General features: G+C 48.0%; 1 protein-coding gene across 1 annotated transcript in view; it reads left to right on the forward strand.

Annotated features, from left to right (window-relative positions):
* LOC119465745 (uncharacterized) overlaps positions 1–22,451 on the forward strand; it is an 80,061-nt gene that overhangs the window by 2,089 nt on the left and 55,521 nt on the right. Inside the window, exons 2-4 of the mRNA XM_037726216.2 lie at positions 15,766–15,920; positions 17,746–17,943; positions 19,808–20,077. Of these exons, the coding sequence (XP_037582144.2) occupies positions 15,779–15,920; positions 17,746–17,943; positions 19,808–20,077 (610 nt within the window). The 5' untranslated portion in view covers positions 15,766–15,778. The remainder of the gene's footprint in view (positions 1–15,765; positions 15,921–17,745; positions 17,944–19,807; positions 20,078–22,451) is intronic.

The following is a 22,451-nucleotide window of genomic DNA, read 5'->3' on the forward strand; positions in this document are numbered from 1 at the left end:
GCTGAGAGGTCGGCCTGGTCTACTGTGTTCTAGCCAGCTACTGAGCGTTGGGGTAAGGAGGAAGAGAAGGAGAGAAAGATGATAACTAAATAAAAGCAGATGCGACATGGATAAAAAAAAAAATATGGAAACAAATTATTACTGTCATATATCCAGTTCACTTTCTCTTAAAAAGATTAAAAAACAAAACACACTAGATTTCATGACCTGACACACAGAATACTGTCTCTCTCTCTCTCTGTTGGCCATAGACCTAAAAGAAGACATTTAGGAGCGTTCGGTTGTCAGAAAAAGTGATGCGTTCAATCCATGTCTGGTACAAGAATTTTTCGCTCCACTGAGTCATTTTTGCTGACAAAATTACGCGATGACTTGTGAGTGATCTGAAATATGAATATCGCTCGTTAGTATTATGAGCCATAAATTCGTGTTCACGTTCCAGATTATAAGCACATTCACAAAATCACGTCATTACTCGAAGTATTTCAAGCAACAGGTAAAGTGCGGCACAAATCGTGATGAAAAACAACAGTCCAACCTCCTGCTGCTGTTGTGTTGTGTGTTCCTACAGTTTCAGTACTATTAAAATATTCCCTCTTCATGCTGGCAAGACATGGATAACATATTTGCGCAAGCAGACAGGGACAAAAGTCCCTGTCATGTTTTGTCCCTGTCTTATTACACAAAAATGTTATCCAAGTTCGAATAACAGGATGCCCAACACACAACATGCTGGACATATTCACCTTAAAGAAAGTAGTATCACCAAAAGATAGGTAACGCAATTGAGGGGCTTCCTATCCTGTTTCAATAAGTGCATTTATTGTTTATCTTTCTACTGTAGGCGTTCAGCGACTATACGTTGCGCTCAGCGACACAAGTTGCGAATTAAGTGGACGTTTCGTGTTTAAATGGAAGTTCAAAGTTATTTTTAACAGTGGGTTATAGCTGTTGTAGCATGGTAAGTAGTTGTGGGGGCTGGTATGAAAACCGCTCTCTCTCTTCTTTTTTCGCGGATAACCAATTTTTGTTTTCTTTACCTAGAGAAACATTTGATAAGGCAAAATAAAACAAGAGAAAGTGAGTGTAGCGGAATCAGTGCGTGATCGTATAGCAGCACTAGATTAAAAGGCCGGAGGTTACGGACCCCAACTAGTGAGAGCTGGGTAAGGGGCGCGCCATTTGTCAAGACGTGGGTGTCCCCGTAGTTTTCTTTAAACCCGCACCCCCTGATACTTAACCCAGCCCTGTCGTTAATCTCGCCCTGTAGGCACAACTACACAAACCTTCATGAAGCACTCACCGACTTGCACACGACTGAACGCTCTCCCTTTCGTTAAGTTAAATTATTTTAAGCCATTTCATCCAGAACAGTATGGAACAATGTGGATAAAGCCGCATTTGCGTTGTTCAATTTCATTGCTCTGTGAAGTTCTGCGGCTTCGAGTTCTACAAGTACTTATACGAGTAAAGCTACTCTTTAAAGCTACTACTTTAAATCAAGGCAACGAGCGGGCAAGCAGGATTCAATTTTTTTTCCTCCTGCTCCTCAGTGATACTGACGGAAGGAGAAACAGCTATAACTGACGACCTTTTCTCTGTTTGAAAAAAAAAAAAATGTTAATGACACGAAGAAAAAAAAAAAAATAGCTGGCAGAACAGAACGCACCCTGAGGATAAAGAGCGCGTGTAGCAACACCACGTATCGCTTTGCTCGTCTCGAAGACGTTTCCCGACAGTGACGGGCGATTCTTCTAGCTGCCTTGCGCCACTGAACTTCAGACGTCATCTACGGGAAAGCGCGAAGTATATATGTTCGCGCACAGTCCGCACAATTGTCCGCTTAATTCAGACAGAATGAGTTGCATGGGAAACGAGACACGTAGGCACTTGAGATGGTTCGAGGAATTCGTGTTCCTGGTTATCCTGTTACATGATGTTTCCAACACACGAACACGACGACGCGGGGCAACCGCCTCCGCAACCCGCCACCGCAGCAACGCATGGCGACGCGGAGCCGCGGAATGCTGTGGCACCGTGCCACCCGCGGCGTCGGGCGCCCGTTCGTGTTGTGGAACTAATCGCGGAGACCAATCTGCTCATTTTCCTCGAACTATACGGCACGCTCGCTGGCGTGCTGTCTGTGAGCTCAGACAGCGTCCTCGCGAGCTACTGCAAGCAAAGCGACAACGAGAGACAGCCGACGAGAAGAGCGAGACACTGCCGTTCTTGTGCGATGGCAGTAGACGTTCACTGCAGTCGTCATTAGCGCTTGTTTTGCTTTGTTTCGTTTCGTTCCGGTTCGTGAGCTATCCGGCGTGCCCCCTGAGCGCGTCCGTCTGCGACTCGTCTGTCAGCGTCAGGCAGCGCAATTAGTTACTGCCACCGCGTAATCCGACGCTTTCCCAACCACTTCGTGTGGTCTCAATCATGCCGTGTATACTGCGCAGACACATACAGTTGGGACGCATCGTTGCGCACACCCGATCATGACGAGCTCGTTACTGTTGAAGGGGACTTCGTCGACGTTGTGAAGACGGCACGATGCGTTCGCGTTTGTGCGAGTCATCTCCTGCAATCCGCCACGAGCTCGTTCGAACAAGGACGGCAAAGAAGCCCCGGTCGCGGCTGAATATAGACAAATGACCGCATTTTTTTCTTCACGGGGGCGAATGCTCCAGCCACGTCCAGAAACGAACTGGGAGACATTACGGTTCGCCAAACTGGCGATGCTGTGCGCTGCCCGCGAGGTGCGGCCGCAGCGCGAGCAGCCGCGCTGCATCCAAGCTGCGCGTCCGGCCCAGCGAAGGCGTCGCGCCGCACTGCGGCCGCCCACGGCACGCCCGGCTGTTCGGCCCACGGGCGCACACTTTGCCTGACCAGCGAGGGGCGCCCAAGGCGACCCATTAGTCGCGTTGGCCGGGACTTCTGACGACGCTGCGGGCGGTCGTTCGTCGCGCGCCAAACAACCATAGGAGCACAGGGACTATTGGCTCACGTATAATAACGGCGCTGGAAAAGGTCTGGTTCTCCATCTGCGTGATCACAACAAAGTGAGCATATAGGACACATTTCATAGGGCACATTTCAAAGAAAGATTTGGAGAAAAAAAAATGAAAGAAAAAAAAAAAACCTTGTGTTCTTTGAATCATTGCGAAGGTGCGAGCAAGGCCCCCTCTTGAAGCATTGGACGCTTTCCCCTGCAGCCGTCAGCGGGAGGTACTTCCCTATACACGTACATCTGTAATAGGAGGCACGGCCACCGCGCTTTGACAGCGTAAAATATTGAACGCAATTACAAGTCGTCTTTGCTCAGGCTAACGGCGCAAATTAAGTAAGCATTGCCAACCGTCATCTTTTCCGGGACGCAGCTTGGTATCCATACATTCTAATGCAAGTGGTATACAGTGAATGTTTGTGCTTTCCTTTTTTTTTCTTCCGGTGTCATTTATGCTACAAAATGCTTCTCTTTCTTTTTTTCACAATTTATTCCTACAATAACTCCACGTTCACTCGTGGATATGAAAGCTGTCATCGTCAGGAATGCTATCGACTGTAAAAAGCGCATTACTGAAACCTAACAACGATATGGGCACTTTATGCGGCTAAAAATTATAATTGTTTGCACACTGACTTAGTCTAGCAAGATGGCATCCTCAGTACGTGTCACATGCAAGTCTAGCTTCTTGGTAAACTGACGTGTTCAGCACTCGAAGCAACATTGCTGTGGTGCAATGCGAGTCATGGAATGTCATTAACTGCTACCAAATGAGCGAGGCATTCCCCGCGTGTACTCACGGCTCACACGGCACGCAGCATAGTGCCGTGAACAACGGGTGTGCTAGCAAAGCAACGTATTCATGCCAGGGAAACTGTGTCCCATAATTAACTCTCTTTTCGAGAGTTCGTGCGCTCCAAGATGGAGTGCGTTCCCTCTGGTTGGACACTAGCGCAGTAAATGCACTCGATCGTGGAGTACCAGGACTATCGAAAATGAATTATGAAAGAAGTTCCCAGCACTCTGCTGTTTTTAGAGCGTATCGTAACCGCGCTGCGCCTCCCAAACGACACACGACCGAGTAACCTCAGCTCACGTGTAGTCTTCTCCTGTGTTTTTCGTCTTCATTCAGCTTATTTTCTATTTTGCTTTGTAACTGCTCACGTCGTCATTTCAGCCACTGCTTAACATTCGATTTGCGTTGATCTGAGCCTACGCACTTTTTTGGAATGACGACGCGCAATTTTCCACCGGCCCACGCGTCTTGGTTCTCGGCGCTAAGTGAAAACGAGGGTGGTAGGCCCCGTCAAACGAGGACTGGATCATTGAATGAAGATTGTCGCAGGCACCCTGGGCTGCGTACTCAGTATGCCAGAAGATGCCGTTGTGTCGCGAACGACGCACGAACGTTATCATACACTGCACTCGCAGCGCGCGATTGCGAGACTGTGTGCATGTAACTGTTACGCAATGAGTCTAGAACGTGTCTGGCGCGCCAAGCAGAGGTAGTCTATTTAATTTGTGACTCCCGTACTCGAGTACACTTCACTCCTCCCCTGCCTCGCTGCTTCAGAATTGGTTGCTGGAGCGAAAAGAGCCTCGTGTGATTCTCGGTGGGTTTCCCGAACGACGCGTACATATAGTCGGAAACAGCGTTTCGCCCACACTGCCCAGACCGCCACGGCTTTGCGTTGTTGTTTACTCACGTACGGTTCTGCTATGTCTACATGCTATTTCCGCCTATAAGACGGTGTTCCTCGATGTGACCTTTGTCATGTTTGCTTTTGACGGCGAAATAACGACTGGAGGCGCCCACGTATGGTCGGATGCGTCTCAAACGGCAACGGGCACAAATGTTCCGGTGCCTGAACGCAATTCGAGCAGTATTATTTATTTGATCACACAGGGTCAGCGATAGAACGGCCGAAGTACTATTCGCACTGATACCACACTGCTAATTACGATGCTAATTAAGCACGTGCTAATAAGCTGAGTTGTTTTGCTGTTCGAAACAGACAGTGTCCGCGCGGAACAATACACGTACAATAAGACGTAAAGATAGGTTCAAGGAATTGTACCACTGTTGACGCCGAGTTCTGATCGTTTCTATATATGAATGAACGACCTTCGATGAGTATGATAAAACAACACCTCTTCACGTATACCAGATCTCATACTTCGTCTTTTTAAATGAATACAGATCGACAGACAGACGGACGGAAACACGGAGTGATAGAAAGAAAGAAAGAAAGAAAGAAAGAAAGAAAGAAAGAAAGAAAGAAAGAAAGAAAGAAAGAAAGAAAGAAAGAAAGAAAGAAAGAAAGAAAGAAAGAAAGAAAGAAGCAGCAGGCAGAAAAAGAGCTAGCCATGGAACTCAGCCCACATGAAATATAACACTCGATGATCATGTACTAAAGCAGCACTATACGAAATCGCGCGCGAAATAATGAGACGGGGTATTGCGTAGTGATTCGTTTTGCTTGATTATCTATCTTTCATATCATTCCCCACTCGCGAACGGCCGATCCTAGTGATATTTTAGGTGGACCACCGCTCGGACCCTTGGCGAAGCGCGCAAAGGAAAATAATCGGAATCGAACTGTTGCGTTATCTCGATCATGGTTTTCGTAGAAAAATGTATCAGATTCTCTTCTGCGTGAGTTCAATCACGTTGTCATCTTTTAAAGCGAAGATTTCTTTGCTTAGACCACCATGGGTCGGTTTCATGCCGAGCAAAATGGGCCGATCCTGGAGATGGTCGATCGTGGAACTGGGTCGATTCCGGAGACTGCAATCGAGGTGGTGACCTGGTGGGCCGATCCTTACACAATGTGAACGATGTGTGCCTACTCAGCGGTTTGAATGTAGTTTGTAACTGGAGTCAGTGCAATCCGGGTGATCTTGATAATGCTGTCGCATTATACAGCCGCTCAGATGTAGCATGTGTACGTAGCTTCTTTGCCTCGTCCTCGGGTTTGGCGCTGGTGTCTGACCGAGCAGACGTAGCGGGGGGTCTCCCACACAGCAATTATGCGGAGAGAAAAAATACACGAAAAAGATTCATAGGACAAAATACATTTACAAAGGACATTCTCGCTGGATATAGACTCAGCGAGAGTTTTCCGCGGTCGCGTGGGCCGTATGGTGGGGTTGATTCATTGATAACGTGTTCGTCAGAGGTGTTCAAGTGCTTAATATGCATCGCTATGTTTCATACTGTTCCGTACATACACCTCTTCTCACACTGCTTCCTTCACCACTCGCAAATGGTCGCATTCGCCTGCCAGTTATCGCCGCATCCACGTCGCATACCATGACGCCATGTGAACGTGTGCTTGTATTTCAGGAAACGGTGTAAACACTTGAATAAGTTGCAAATAAAATGCAATTGCACACGTCATGTGTCCCTTTGCATAGCACTTAGTTGAACCGATTAAGAAAGCTTCGTTTAACGCAGATTCCAACAAGTGCGTTGGATCTCCCGTAGTGTCCTTTCTTTTTCTTCTTTTTTTGCCTTATACCGGGAGAGGATTGTTGCAACCGGAAATAGAGGGCATTGTTTGTTAGCGCAAACTCGGTGGACGTGCTGTGGAGAGCAGTGGCTTTCGTGTTTGCCGGTGGACTGACTCACGCCCCTTCCCGCCTTGTAGACAACCGCTTTTGAGGCAGTCCATTTCCGACGGCGCGTCGGATTACCCGCGAGCCGTTGTTTGAACAGTGCGCGTGCCCAGCGGTGCCCCGTCTGCAGCGGCTTGCGCAAAAAAGGATGCGCGCTTATTCTTCTGCGAGCAACGGGGCGGCCCACGCGCAAGCGCGAGGCGATCATCGCCCCGCGCAACGCACGCGCACTTTGCGCCACCTCTTTCTCAGGGGAGACCCTTCCCGCATCGTCACGGCGCCAAGCCAGCTCGTTGCGCTATTAAGGGTATTGCGAGAGTACCGAGAAAAACGAGAACTTCCCGCAACGTTCGGTCTTTCTGTCTTGACAGCATGCTATTGAAACGGACGGTGTTATAATACTGGCCGCGTAGCTGCAATCGGTCGTATTGTGAAGGTAAAAAAAAATTTCGTTTTTCGTGCCCCACCCAAATGCCATAGTTCACGGTTCTTTGTTAGAGATTCTAGCCAGCGTCGCGGAGGTCAGCCAAAAGGAAAGGAACACGGTTAGCGACGGTGCAAGCATCAGTTCAGTGTCCTTTACGAGCCAAGTAATCCACACTCCAGAAAACGCCCGTTCCTGTTGGGTCGTATACATTTATAAACCGGCCGGATCTAGTATATATCAACGTCGTGCCTACTCACACGCCTCGCGACCTTATACCTCGCGGCTGACGCGGCGACGCCCCATTGAATACCATTAGCATACGCACACAAGGCAGCTTGAAACGTTGCTTACACTTTTCTGGCACAACATGCTAAGTTCGACCACACTTCTAATGAATCTATAGGGCAAAGAATAAGGGTTGTGCAGGCGCACTGCAATTTTGCCTTGAAAGCAGCGAAAATACGAATAGAGAATCACACAACAGTTGTTTGAATCTGCAGACTATGCATGTACCAATGCGTGCAATTACTCATAAAACCGACGCTGTACTGTACTATCAAAGTCAAATGAAACGTGAACACAAAATCATTAAATTCTAGAGTTTAAGGGGCCCAAACCCTGGTATGATTATTAGGCACGCCATGGTGGCGTGACTCCGGATTAATTTTGACCACCTGGGGTTCTTTAAGGTGCACCTAAATCTAAAGACAGGAGCGTTTTTGTTTTCGTCCCCAACAAAATGCGGCCGCTGCGGCCGGGATGAAACCCACGGCATCGAACTAAGCACCGCAACGCCCACTATATAGCTACCGCGGCGGGATAAAACGCGAACACTGGCGCGCGTGGCCGAAGCATAACCGAATGTATACAGTGCGCGCCGTCGGTCAGTCATCACAAGACATACAGTTTCGTACAATAATTACTAGAGGGAAATCTAGCGCTAGTGTCTATGTGAGCTGCAAGCGGTACTGAAACCATTACGCCACGGATGCATGCATCGACAAGCGGCATAGAACGCATTTATGAATTTCTCGCGGGCAAACCAGCCCGTTGACACTCCTTGGCGCGTGTCAACGGGCTGGCTTGTCCGTTGAATCGCTGAACCGCTGCAATTAGTAGCGACTGTGCGGGTTCACAATGTCTTCTGCTCTTAGAAAAAGTATAGGTTGCTCTGAAATTTTGGACCATGAAGGCACAAAAAGCGTAGTAAACAAAGTCACGAGAACGTCTGCATCTATACAACTACGAAGATACGACAAATCCATGTAGTACGCACGATTCCCGTGGTGGCTGAACGATTGCAGCTCCAGAGTTCGCTCTAGTAATTAATGAAAGAAACTACCATAATTAATTATGGCCACCAGCGACAGGTGCGCACATACGGCATGACCGCAAGGTGCTCGAATGCTTGCCTTATACTGCGATAGTACTGCTTCTGTTTTCTTTGATTTTTCTTTGATTTGAAAGCAATAAAATGAAAAAAAAAAAAAAACAGAAGCAAAATTAGCGAGCATCCTCGCCCAGTGAGGTCAAACCGGATGTGCGCGCCTGCCTCAGGTGATGACTTGGCGACGGCACTCCCTGTATGCATTCAGTTATGCTTTTGCCACGCGCGCCACTGTTCGCGTTCCATTTGACGCGGATAGTACGTGTGGCGTGATATAATTCAGCGAAGTGAGCGGAGTCGTATAACTGGCTTTACAGTAGCGAAACTAGGCAGTGACATGTTGTGGAGCATTTTGTAGTGGTCTCCATGAAGAAAGCGTGAGCGTCTGTCAGCATGGCTTTGATGTTGTTTCCAAATTAGGGAGCAACGTCACCACTTGATGTTTAATCCTTGCAGAAGACTCGGCATGCTCGCTAGTGTTGAGACATATGCGCGGATCAATCGCAACCACGTCAAAATGTAACGCCATGACCGCGATGTAAGCCTACCACACCACCAGCTGCAATTCTTGCTTGCATAATGTCAGGACATAAACGAAGAACTCCACGGCGCGTGTAATTACCGGTTGAAAATTTGAAAATGTTATCCTACCCTGAATCAGCCAATGGATGATTGCATTCGCCAGAAACTACCTTAATCAGTCATGTAAGAAAAAAAGTCCTCTCTGCGGTGACGAATAGGCTCCTAGTAATTGGGCTTTATCGCCTCGGAGCACGCAATACCACTATCCGCACGTGTTGGGAATAATTACAAGGTGCGCGCCGGAGCGATGCGATGCTCGATGCGGTCCTCCCTGCGGCTGGCCAGGCATATATAGAGGCTAGTGACTTTGCAACGTGCGAAGAGAGCCCGAAGGCAGTCTGGCACCCGCTGCGGGAACGTGGTGGCGCCTCGCTAATTTATGCTAGACGGTATAATTGACCCTTTCCGTGTCCGGGCCGCGCTCAACAAACAAGGCGATTGTTTGTGCACGTGGTGACCATGACCCCTGCGAAGGGCTCACACGTGTTTCGCTGTGTACATATACGCACCGGGCTTTATAGGTTTCTGTGGCCATCCACAGCTTCCGTGAGTAGTTTTTTTTTTTTCCTCTTGTGAACAATATTTTGTGTACTTTTTCGCATGCAGGACAAATGCTAACCACGCGTGCAAGCCTTTCTGACACCCGACAGTGTTCACATTTTGGGAGTAAGATTTAAATTATAGGTCGTACTTGCTTTTCCTGTTGCTACGAGGCCTGCTGCTGATTAATTGACGTGGTTTACCGTCCGAAACATCTATGAGACACGCCTTATAGAGGAGGGCTCCCGGTGACTGTCCAGTTGACCACCCGGGTTCTAATTTAACGTGCACCCAATGTTCGGTACAGGAGCATTTTCCCATCCTACCCCATTGGAAGGCGTTCGTCGCAGCTTGGAATCGAACACATAAGCTCGTGCTAGGATAGCATAGACAAACTTCATTGGAAGAATAATCAAAGTCTTGCGATGCCCCCGAAAGGGCATCGATAATGGTCGGGGCCCCCTAGTCCAGGGCTCCGCTGGCTCTTGCCATCTTCTTCGCTCTCTGGATCAGCTTGAGCTGGTCGTCGAGGGCCGAGCTGGACAGCAGTGACTCCCATTGCCCCCTCGTGTTCGTGTCGTGGTGTTCTATGTTGTGTAGCGTGCACTCCCACGTAATGCGGTATAGGGTTGGTGTGGCCCCGCACCACGGGCATTCGTCCCTATAGACTGTAGGGCGAATGCGATGTAATATCTGTAGGTTCGTGTAAGTGCCTGTCTGTAGCCTATGCCAGGCAGCGGCATCCTCCGTCTTTAGTTTTCGATGGGGTGGTGGATATCGCAAGCAGAAGAATGCCGTAGCCACCGAGTCTCGATAGCCTGCCTATATCTGTGACTGTAACGTACATAGTGAGGGATGGAGCGATGTTAATTGCTCAGGGCAGGCACACCGATGTGACAGGCCTGGACGCATGGGCGTTTTTTCTCTGGGGGCGCGAAATGTCGAATCAGCGTTTTAGGTCGAAGTACCGTGCGGCATATTTGGCGCAGCTAAGTCTCTTCTGTAAATTCTCTGTTTTCTTTACTGCCACCACGGTCGCTCTCTGAGATGGATAATATTACGCGTCACATACAATGCGGTTTCATCTCTTCAACGAAGCGGGAAATAATTTAGTGCGTGTTGAGAAATTCAGGACTTCCTCTACGCATTACCCGACTTGAAGAAGCAAATGAGGCATCGACGACGTTTTGGGGACTCCAGGGAGGGAGTCTGCGCTCCCCCGGCGCCACTCGCGGCAAAACAAAGCGGGGACGTGCTCGAACTCGCTATTACATCGCTAAGCATCACGTTAGAGGTTGCTGACCCACCGCGGTATAGCTTAGTGGCTACGGCGTTGCGCTGCTGAACTCGCGGTCGCGGGTTTGATCCCGGCCGCGGCGGCCTCATTTCGATGGGGACGAAATGCAAAAATGCTCGTGTACTTATATTTAGATGAACGTTAACTAACACCCGCTGGTCAAAATTATTCCGGAGCCCCCCAATACGGCGTGCCTTGTAATAATAGATCATGGTTTTGGCATGTGAAACCCCAAAATTTAATTTTCATTTAACAGGTATGAAGCTGACTTGCACTTTTCATGCGCCACGTATCTCATTGTATTAGTGTCGCGGCAATATAGACGACCACCTCTAGAAAAAACGCTTGAACAGGCATCAACAGACCATCTCCCTCTGTCATACTATCTTCTTACGGAGCCACGCTCAGCGTTATGATGGTGCTACTGCAAGTTGGCATTCGCCTACGGCGCTTTACCAGCTGCACAACCGCTGGCGACCGGGTTTGCGCTCAAGCGCCTCGACAAAGGCCGGCAGATTGAGACGCATTAGAGGGGCGCTGCGCGCCGATAGGCACCATTAGGAGACGAGTGCGAGAGCGGACAAGTCTTATCAGAGTATATCTAGGCCGCGAAGCGGTGTGCCTTGATGAGGACGTGGCAATGCACGTATGAGAAAGACGCCGTGTTCGCTCAAAATAAACCGCCCCCTCCGGCAGCAGCAGTCACCCGTGCATGCCGCTGAGAAGCCCTATGGGAGGGCCTCTTTTTATAAACCTGGTTACTGGCCCTCTTGCGAGGTTAGGCGACACGCGCACCTCTTCTACGTTGCGAGTTATCTTTTGGCACGTCAAACTAAAACGCCATGTGCTACACGAGACTGTTACAAAAAGAAATTCGTGAAGCTTGCATTCGTGAATACGGTCTTGCAACTCGGTCAATCCCCGCTACCACTCTATCCCTTCCGGGACCTCCTTTTTTATTATTTTTCAAGCAAAAAGAGACATCCGACCTGTTTTGTTTGCAAGCTTCAGCGGGGAAAACAAAAGAAGATGAAAAAAAAAAAAAAAACACCGCCCAAGCACTCCGTACAGATGGTTAACCAGCGAAGCTGAAACGTGCGGCCCCGGTGTTTACCAGTGGGTTAATCCCGACGCTGTATTGAAGTGTTTCTCAGTTATTGGTTACATGTTTATGTTTGTAGTGGAACGCAAGCGCCAATAGCGGGCGGATGCTGCTAACCACGACGCCGAGCTAACTCGAGATATCGAACGCATGCGACAACGGTGAGCCGAGGAGACGGCGTTGCGGGCAGAGCAGCGTCAACGTGGCAATGGCGGGAACGCATTCGCTAACGACGTCACTAACGGCGCTGCCAATGGCGCGCGCGCTTGGGTGCGCCGTAGAGAACGACGTAACTGACGGCGCAGCCAATGGAGAGATTAAGCGAAAGATAGGACGAACGGTTTTTCATTTCGCCTAGCCATATGCAGCTTTCGCTGCAAAAAGAAAAAAAAAAGGAAAACCATGTTTTAAGGAATGCCACACTTCGACAGGAAGCGAAACTCCGCCACAGATAATATGTATTGAACTGCGACATAAATTGGTGCTGATACCTGCCAGTAATAAAGGCGCGTTGCGGATTGCAGCTTTGAAAACTCCCTATCAGACTTAATAAAACAAGGAGGATAACGCACTGCAAGTCGCTTGAGACCTGCGGCTGGAGAGGAGAGGAGGTTATTATCAAACCACACCACAAGTAGATGACATTTAAACCTTGCTGTACAGACACGACATACTACTGTAAGGGACTGTGTGTTTTGAGGACAAGGTTGCTTAACCACCAGTAATTACAAGACGGCAGACGGCAGCTACTTGACGGCTACACGTACGGTTCGTCATAGTTCAACGTGTTGTCAATGGGATGTATGCCTTGAAAGCGCAATTTGTTTCAATCAACGATTGGGGTCGTTACGAGTGTCAGCTGCCAAACAAGGCTAAAAAGCCGGATGCAATTATAAAACAGTCTATCCTGCTCATCTGGCCCCCTTTGCCAACAGAATTAAGCACAGCAGCCCCCTCAAGTACTCCTTTGTAAACAATTAACAACAGTTTCATGCGCCTTGCATATGGAGTAAGAACAACTCGCAAATTATAGTGGAGCCGGGCATGTGCAGTATGATTCGTTCCGCATGGATGCAGATGCACTCGAAAGAACCCTCGCACATGAGATCGACGCAAGTAAATAAATGAGAGTGAAAAACATAACGAAAGGACAGAGGGAAGGCACCGCGGATAATAGCAATGAGGCGTTCTTGCTACACACTCGAAAAACTGGGACGCATAACCACATGTTCAAGACAGCACTGTAGTCGCGAGGCTGAGATGAGGAAATTGTAGCCACTCAGCCCTACATTTGCTGCGACGTGGCCCTGTCTCATGGATGCACAGTGAAACAGGACTATCAGACTTCTCCTTAAAACTAAAATGAAGAAAAGAGCATGCCTTGGTCTCACGTATCCTTTAAGGAAACTATAGGATCCACGACGGTTAACAAGCCAATGAGCACCAATAGGCTGCCTGCAAAAGATAGGCGGACAAAACGTCCTGCAAAGCATTAAACGTCTTCCATGGGAACCGCCCACGAAGACACGAACAACCGAAGATCCCGTAAGGGGCATCCACGCATGCGTCTGATGCTTCAGGCAACTGGGGCTTCTTTATTATATTTTTAATGACGGCGTTACAAATCAAATCAAATCAAAACATCAACCTCATAGGCAGTGCGAAAGTGCTCGTCAGGCCGCACAATGTCATACTTAACCTGGGAGCGATAGAAAGTACTTCAGTGGAAGAGCCGAGCTACGCTGGTCAGGATCGCTGAGATGCCGAGTGCGCGTGTATTTCAAGCACCTCTTCTGCCGACCAAGAGCGCTGGTCAGCCAAGATGGTGGTCTTTAGCCGCGCGGGCCAAGTGAAGCTACACGGGTCGGCGCTGTTTATCTTGGATGTCTAGCCACACGCAGGCCATGAAACATATGATCGTCATGGCGTTCCTAAAATAAACCACCGCGCTGCCTGCTCCTTGCGTTTGGAGCCAGCACGAAGAAAAGGAAACATCGGGGCAAGACGAAAAGGACTATGCAGCACAAGGGAGTGGAGAAACGGGATAAAAAAACAAAAACAAAAAAAGATGTCAACAAAAAATAGACTCGTTATTCTTCGTTCCAAAAATTCCTTCCTGCAAATTCCGAAAAAGAAGTACATGTTGGAAGCTTCTCTCTCTCTTTGTTTTTTTTTTGTTTTTTGTTTTTTTTTTTTTTTTTGTTCACAGCGCCTAGACGAGACATTCAGGTCACGTACCAATAAACGACCAGTGTTTTCCTTGGGTGGCTGCCGTGTTGCGTAATTTATGGCCGAGGTTTGACCCCTATGGCGCAGTGCTGTGTTAGCCATTCTCCGCGGAGCATCAAGAAGGTGCCAACCATGCAGGTGTTTGCCAATAAGTCCTTAACGAACACATCACTAACGTACCTGTTTGCTAAGCGCTCAGCGGCAAGGTTAGCATGCTGGTGCCGTCGACATATGTGATTTTACCGCTAGAGATAACAAAGGCGGGGGAGGGGTGGGGTGGGGTGTGGGGGGGAGGGAGTGTTCTGTTTCACGTACGTCTATCTGCGTTCCTTCGCGATTACTCGTTTTTGCTGTCATGCATGTGCAAACATGCAGTGTAAACTTATTCAGCACTTTTCACTCTGCGCGCAGGAGGGATGCTCTCGCTGTCATTGTTTTCGTCCATCTACGAACAGCGTTGGCCTTTAATCGTGTCTCTGCATAGGAGGCTGTTAGGTAGCCCCTTTTCTCACATGTATTCAGTTAGCTAAAGAAGTAAGAAGTGCGTAAAATGCACAAATAATTAAGTACTTTTAGATTAATTTTCAAAGTGTACTGGAAATAGTAGATAGCCTTTTACGCTATAAAACTGTAAGCTACTCTCTTAAAAAAAAGAAAAAAAAGCTTTTGCGGGCGTTCAGAGAAAAGTACGGACTTTCATGGCCACGCGCCTCCCTCATATGCCAGGCTCTTTTAATCAAAGCAGTGTAGAATCAGATGGCATCATGAGTACATTACGAACGCTCCGCAATTGACGCTTTCGTTCAACCAAGTATACGACTGCAAGCCCATCGCACATTCGAATGCTCATGTTAACGTGTGATAGCAAGTCACCTGCAGGTAATCATAAACAGCCAACACCCACTGCGGTGGCGTTCTCTTGGCTACGCGGCGTTCTGTTGTTGAAAACGCGGTTACGGGGTTGACTTCCGGCGGCGGCCGCAATCCGATAGCGGCAGAAAGCAAAAGTGCTCATGTACTTACATTTAGGCGCACTTTAAAGAACCCCGAGTAGTCAGTACTTATCCAGAGCCTTCATTAAAGCCCACTGCAGCGCCTCCCATTGCCCGAAGTGACACTCTAGGACGGCAGATCACAATAATTATTTGCCGGCCACTACCATTCACTGCCCAAAAGGCTGACACGCATAGCCCAAGTCTTTATTCACAAGGCAGGTCAGTTACATAAGACTTACTCGTTAAATGGCGAGCACGTGCAAGTTGCCAACAGTAACACTCAACAGGACTCAACTACCCGGTCAGTAAAGCATACCGGACGTGCAAAGTGCGCCTAACGAGTTATCTCGTATGGTAGGGTTCCACTCTAAAGGCTGCTTGGGCACCGTCCTAATGGGGGGTCTACGAATGCCGGAGTTACCTTCGCCGCAAGCAAACATTGCATTGCTCGCAGGGATGCATGTTTGCCCATTTCTCGATTCCACCTTTCCCCTAACAGAGGCAGTGCGCCGTGAACTTCGATACTAAACTTTTGCACGTGCAAATTAGCGGGCCTGGCACTGACGTTTGTATTGCTCTCTTTCTCGCAGCAAACAGACCACCATGTCGGGCCACGGAAGGCGCCACCTGAACGACCCAAACTCGGATGCCTACAGGGCGCACATGGCGGCTGTCCTGGAGCGCATGCGCAGGGAGTACGAGCGGAAACAGCGCGAAGAGGCAGCGCGCCGAGGGAAATACCGAGGTGATTGCGAATGCATTGAGTGGCCGTGCGATGCGCATTTGTCGCAAAGCTGTTTTGACTATAGCACAGAAACCGGCGATTTGTGCCAACGTGTGTGCGGAAGCTCCTAGCCACTACAACGGCAACACCTTCTCGTCGCTCAAGAGCGCTCCGTTCGGCTTATTCTCACTCCATATCGCAATGCGTTCGCACTCTTGGGGAGAAAACGAAGCCGCCGACGCAGTATGCGTTATCGCTACCTCCGACACAGCTCGAGCGCGCTCGTATCTCGTGTGCAAACGTGTCTTTTAGCTGGCGTGAACAAGTATTGTACAGTATCAAGAAAATGCCTCCACCCGATGTGTCGCTTGTAAACCGTTGCCCATTGGCACTTTTGACATCTGATAGTGCTTCAACACGATTTTTGGAGCTAGAACCAGCGCCTCGCTGCTGGTATCAGTGCACGTGCACCTTAGTCTGCGAAGTACTATGTTTATAAGGGCACATTGGTCCTCACTCCTGATGCTTTTATGCGAGTTGTTCAATACTACTCATTTTTTTTTTGCGTAATTGCGTAGTTTGCGCTGGAGGCGCAATGCTAAAGAGACAGCGGAGCTGATGGGCACCTAGCTAGTCCTGGCTTTTGGGCTAGGCTAAGCACTACCAAGTCATCGCCAGCATTCCCCGGAATTTATTGATTATTGATCGATTATCGAATAGCTGTTGATTGGATATCGATTGGATATTGATGACTGACTAAGCTTAAGTAGTCCCAACCATGCTTAGCTAGACTTATCCAGGTTCAGCTTCGCTAGTTCACAGGGGTATGTGCCATTGTGATTGGATCCTTTCTGCACTGCCACCAGGATCGGCCCATATTTTTGGATTCAGCAGACACATTACGCCCGGCTTAAAGAGCTCCGCTGTTAAAAAAGCACGCGCAAAAGATACACCGACCATCTTGGGCAGCCTGCTCAGTCACTGAATAGCCTGCTAGTAAGGTACAGAAAGTGTATGAAACTCAATGATTGTTTTTCGTCTTTAAATTTCTTGATGCGTCTCGATGAGAGCGGATGCACGGAAATGAGTATTTTACAACCCACGCTGCTACGAAAGCGTGACGAGTGTAATATTCTCGATTACATTCTCACAATATCGAGCTCTAGAAAATTAACGTTATGCTTGTGGTTATAGGTTTTAAAGTGTGCAAAATATGCTATAATGACAGCTTTCAGATGTGAAAAGCATAATAGATGATTAATACGTAACGGCTACGAATTCGCTTTCTGAGTTCATGCTGAGATGTGGTTATGCTGTTTACAGGGAACGATATTATATCTCACGACAACACGCGATGACCCGCAAAGAAGTAGTAAAGTTTACTTGCACGCATGAAAATATATACCAGTATAAGCATCCACTGCATTGCCATAAACACGTGAGTAAAAGAAGAAAGAAAAAGAAGGTCGTGTGTTCCCAACACTTCAACGCGAAAAAACAGTGCGAGTTAAGAGAAAGAGTATATGTTAAGAACCAGCAACGAAGCACTGCCGAACTTTTAACGTTTGAATGGTTCGACGAGGATTGACATAGGAGTCAAGCGCTATGTTAAAAATGCGCTTAAATTTTAATGTTAAGTTCAACGACGTTGTAGCGTAAATCGACATGTCCTTATTTCTGGAGACAGTAAAATAGTGCGTTTCTGCTGGCTCCACGTGACATGCAACCAGACAACCTACGCACGAATGAGGTTTTGCAACATCGATAGAGAATAAAAATGCCTTCTCAATTAGCATGAAACATTCGTTAACTCGGCGCTAAACAAGGGTACGCGATCTTTGTGCAGGCGATGCCATAAAGGTGGACGCCGTGGAGGTTTACGCCAAGGACAACGCCAAGCACCACCACACGGAAATGTTCGACTCACTGGAGATGAGCGACCCGCCGCTCATCATACGCCGCGGCCAGCCGTTTTTTCTAGCCGTCCGCTTCAAGCGTGAATACCAGCCGGGAATCGACGACGTTACCCTCGACTTCAGCATCGGTAAGGGCCCTCAAGCACGTTAGGGAGCTGCGCCATAGGCAGCCATGTTTGATTATTTCCGTCTTCGTAAACTAACTAAACTCACTCACTCACTCACTCAATAAATAAATAAATAAATAAATAAATAAATAAATAAATAAATAAATAAATAAATAAATCTAGCACGCACATTCACAAAACTTCTCTTTTCAAGACAGTCCAAGATTGGCGAACGCCCAGGTGAACGTCTCGTTATCATGCCGGTCACTGTCCGGGCACAGGAATTAAGGACAGCAACAACCAGCATAGCTTATGCGAGCTCAGAAGGCGCCAGTTATATTTCTCCCGCTTTCTTTTTTGTCTTTTTTTTTTGCAAATTGTTTACACATTGTTTACAAACTAAAGGGAAATTACGGAAATACATTAAACATGCCTCGTTCGCGCATCACGCATGAGCGGCACAGCTTTTTACGGCCGTAAACATCCAAATTGCATTGGAAGTTTGTAGTATGAGGGTCTATGAAAAATCGACCAAATTTTGTGGCTTTTCTTTTTTTTCGCAGACAGAAACAACTTGAGAAGAAGTTACGGTGTAGACTGGAATGTTTCAGGGGTTCCAGAAAGTGCAAAGACTGCAACTCCAACTCGTTAAGACAGAACACCTGGAGGGAAAGGAAAATAAAGTCGAATAAGGCCACAGTATTGTTGGTTCCATAACGCAGTCTTGGCCCGCATCCATAAAAGCGTTCTTAGGCTATAGAACTGATCGTAAAAGCAGATATACTAACGAATCGTGATGTTGGACATATTATTAGCGAAGTCGCTTCTCCGCTGTGAAAGAGTGCGAATCACGCTTTTATCACATTAAACTACGGCTCAGAAGTGCAGGAAGCAGTCGCCGTTCTCCGCAAGCCGCTGTCAGTGCAGTACAGACCAAGTTTCAGTTGACCTCTCTCCAAAAAGTCCTGAACCCGCCTCGCGATGCGCCAAACACAAGTACTCTGATGTCAATCCCTGGCAAAGGCGGACAACCTCTTGAGGTTCTGACCTCATCAGGTCGACCTCAAACTCACAGAGTGAGGGGAGATTGGCAACTGCTAGAAATTCTGTAAGGTCAGGAATCCTGACTTCAACCTTATGTATGACTTCGAGATTGTCGACGAATGCTGGCTGCGACGGACTTTTGAAGTCAAACTTTTTTGTAGCTACTTGTGCGCATACATAGTAGGTATTTTGTGCATTAACTTATGAGATTTCTGACATCTGATGATGAGGAATCGGCGTCTTGTGGCCCAAGGGCAAAGTATGGCCAAATAGGCGCCAGGCTAATTTCTGCCATCTATGTATATGGCTACATGTAGGGATCCTTGAAATAGCATATTTAGGCAGCTGGAACCTCATATACTGAACAAACTTTTTTATTGAAGAAAGATGTTTAATTTGCTGTATCATGGCTTTAAGGCACCTGTGTGAGAGGCGTCAGGACATGTTAACAAACACAAATAAATAAGCAGATTCAACATTTATTAGTACCCAATTCCCAAGTTCCGAACTATTAAAACGATGTTGAATTCCAGAACTCGACCTCAATCTAAATAAAGGGGTCGAGGTGGGGTCAGTGGCAACCGCTGAGAGTTAACGTGATGTTTTCTGAAAGCGTCTCGATCTCGTGGGATAAGGTTGCGCGAGATCGTAAAATCTGATTGCAGTTTGAGGTGAAGTTTGTCCACGTGTAGTCCTTGGCAGTGTCACATGTTTCCCGTATAGATTAGCATCCGCTAAAAGCGGCGTTCGTATAGTTGACCATCGCGAGGGCTGCACTCGCGATCCTCTTCCCAGTGAGTTGCTGTGAGCGCTTGACGATTTGCGGCTGGCGGCGGTGCAGGCCCCAACCCCGAGATGAGCAAGGGGACCTTCGTGAGCCTGCGCGTGCCGGACACCAAGGGCGACTTTAGCCGGTCTCCGCAGAGCTGGGACGTGCGCCTGACGCACCACGACCGCGCCGTCATGTCCCTCCAGGTGTTCGCGCCGGCCAACGTGAGCGTGGGCCTGTGGCGAATGGCCGTGCTTAGCCGGTCGCGCGCCGACCCGTCGGCCAGGGACAAGTACCGACATCCGTCCGACATCTACCTGCTGTTCAATCCGTGGTGCAAAGGTACGTCTACTGCCCCTCTCTTCCACCGAGCCGAAAGACACAGATTCAAAATTATTATAGCGTCGACCCTTCTTGCACATTATTATTATTATTATTATTATTATTATTATTATTATTATTATTATTATTATTATTATTATTATTATTATTATTATTAGTAGTAGTAGTAGTAGTAGTAGTAGTAGTAGTAGTAGTAGTAGTAGTAGTAGTATTGTTGTCCTGTTCTTAATTTTTGCTATAATGATTTCTCTTCCACTCTCCGCGATTCTTCCTTCCTTTTATAGCATGACCCGCCGAGGTTGCTCAGTGGCTATGGTGTTGGGCTGCTGAGCATGAGGTCGCGGGATCGAATCCCGGCCACGGCGGCCGCATTTTGATGGGGGCGAAATGCGAAAACACCCGTGTACTTAGATTTAGGTGCACGTTAAAGAACCCCAGGTAGTCCAAATACCCGGAGTCCACCACTACGGCGTGCCTCATAATCAGATCGTGGTTTTGGCACGTAAAACCCCATAATTGTTTTTATAGCATGCATATGCCGATGACAGCAAGATTTAATTATCGACAGCGACAACGCACACGAGGCGCGTTGTCGCTGTCGCCGTCAGTGCCGCCGCCGTCGTCGCCGTGCTGCCCTGAATAAAGCCCAAATGAGAGGATAAAGTGCGGCCCGCGCGCCGTGTATTGGTGGTCACATGATATGCTGCAGGTGCGAGGGCGAGCGTAAACTTGTGTTTAAAACTAGTGGCTTGCTGCACGCCGTCTGCCCGCGGGCCCAATGTTACGTAAAGTTCACGTGAGTGTGACCGAGCTGCGTGCGCGGCCGAGCGCATGCGGTGCCCGCGTGCCTTGTTTGGAGGTCACATGATGTGTTGGTGCCGCCGTAGTCGCCGCCGTGCTGTCCCAAGTAAATTATAAGTGTGAGGAGAATGAGCGGCACGTGAGCCGTGTGTTCGTGCTCGCGTGATCTACTGGCGGTGCGAGGGCGAGGATGCAAGGGCGAGCAGAGAGAGCTGGGGCGGTATTCTGTGAGAGTCTAACTCGTGTACTGTCCATTTCGGCCATCGCTGATTGGCTGCTGCTTGACGTGCAGGAAGGAGACTGACTGGCACCTTCCTGCACATCAAGCAGCAGCCAATCAGCGACAGCCGAAATGGACAGTCCACTAGGTAGACTCAAGGGACTTTAGGTAGACTCTTACAGAATACGACCCCTGGTGGCTTCACGCACGTTGCCTTTCGGCGCGCCTATAGTCTTAGAAGTCACGTGATCTGCTGAGTTTTGGAGACGGGGCGCAGCTGAATCGTTGACGGAAGTTGCAACACGGAAGAGCCGCTTTGGAACAAGCATGCGCGCTCTCAATTACCGGCGCTCTTCACCATGCCAGCGCTGTGACAGCGAGTGCTCGCGGTCATCAAGTGAACTATGTTCATGAGCATAGAAATTTCGGCTTGTTGGTGTTACACCTACAAGCCCAAATTTCTACACTGATGGACTTTATTTCTCGTGCTAGTGTCTTGCGTTTGTCTCTGTTCTTCTTCTACGTCCTTGTGCCTCTTTGCGCTACAAGAAAAAACTGCAAAATGTTCATGAGTCTTTGGGCGCATGATATAAGGCTTGTTTAGCGAACATTTACTGCAATTTATAAACGCACAATGTTTTGCCTTTCGGGCGAAATTGCGACAATTTTACGGGAAAGTCATACTATTGATGACTGTCGTATACCTCAGTCAGGCCTGTTTTATTTTTCTGAGTGGTGCAAGAACAATGACCTCACTTTGAATGCTACTAAGACCAATGCTAGGGATTTAATTTCCATATAGGAAATACATATATATTTTAATCCTTGGATGCTGTACCGTTATGTAAGGTCCTTGATATCGATGACTTTTGCGTACTCTGATAAATTCTTAAACATTTCTGATCACGGTAAACGCATTGCAATGCGGAGTCAAAGCTCTCTCGGTTTTGCTTGCAGGCTATCGAGCTAATTCATTTAGCCAACACCTTTCCTCAAGCTATACATAGCGACGTTTTCCTCCTTTTGAATGCGCGTCGGTGGTCTGGAATGGTACCTCTTAATCCAGCAATCACATCATTGAATGGATTCAAAAAAGTATTTAAGCAAACTATAGTACCATGATCGCTTTACTAACACCAATGCATATAGCCAGCATTCAAATTTTATACATGCCGATTTACCGTGCGTTTTTTCGAAGGTTATAGATGTTTCATAATTATCCGCTTACATTTAACGTGCTTTTTTATATTATGTTAAAATGTTCTTTCTTTTTGTCCGGCACCTTTTGCCTCCTTTACTTACATTTTATTATTGTTGTCATTTACTTTTTTTGGTACCCGTGCGCTAGTATTC

The sequence above is a fragment of the Dermacentor silvarum genome, chromosome 1 (assembly GCF_013339745.2).
Source record: "Dermacentor silvarum isolate Dsil-2018 chromosome 1, BIME_Dsil_1.4, whole genome shotgun sequence".
Classification (NCBI taxonomy): domain Eukaryota; kingdom Metazoa; phylum Arthropoda; class Arachnida; order Ixodida; family Ixodidae; genus Dermacentor; species Dermacentor silvarum.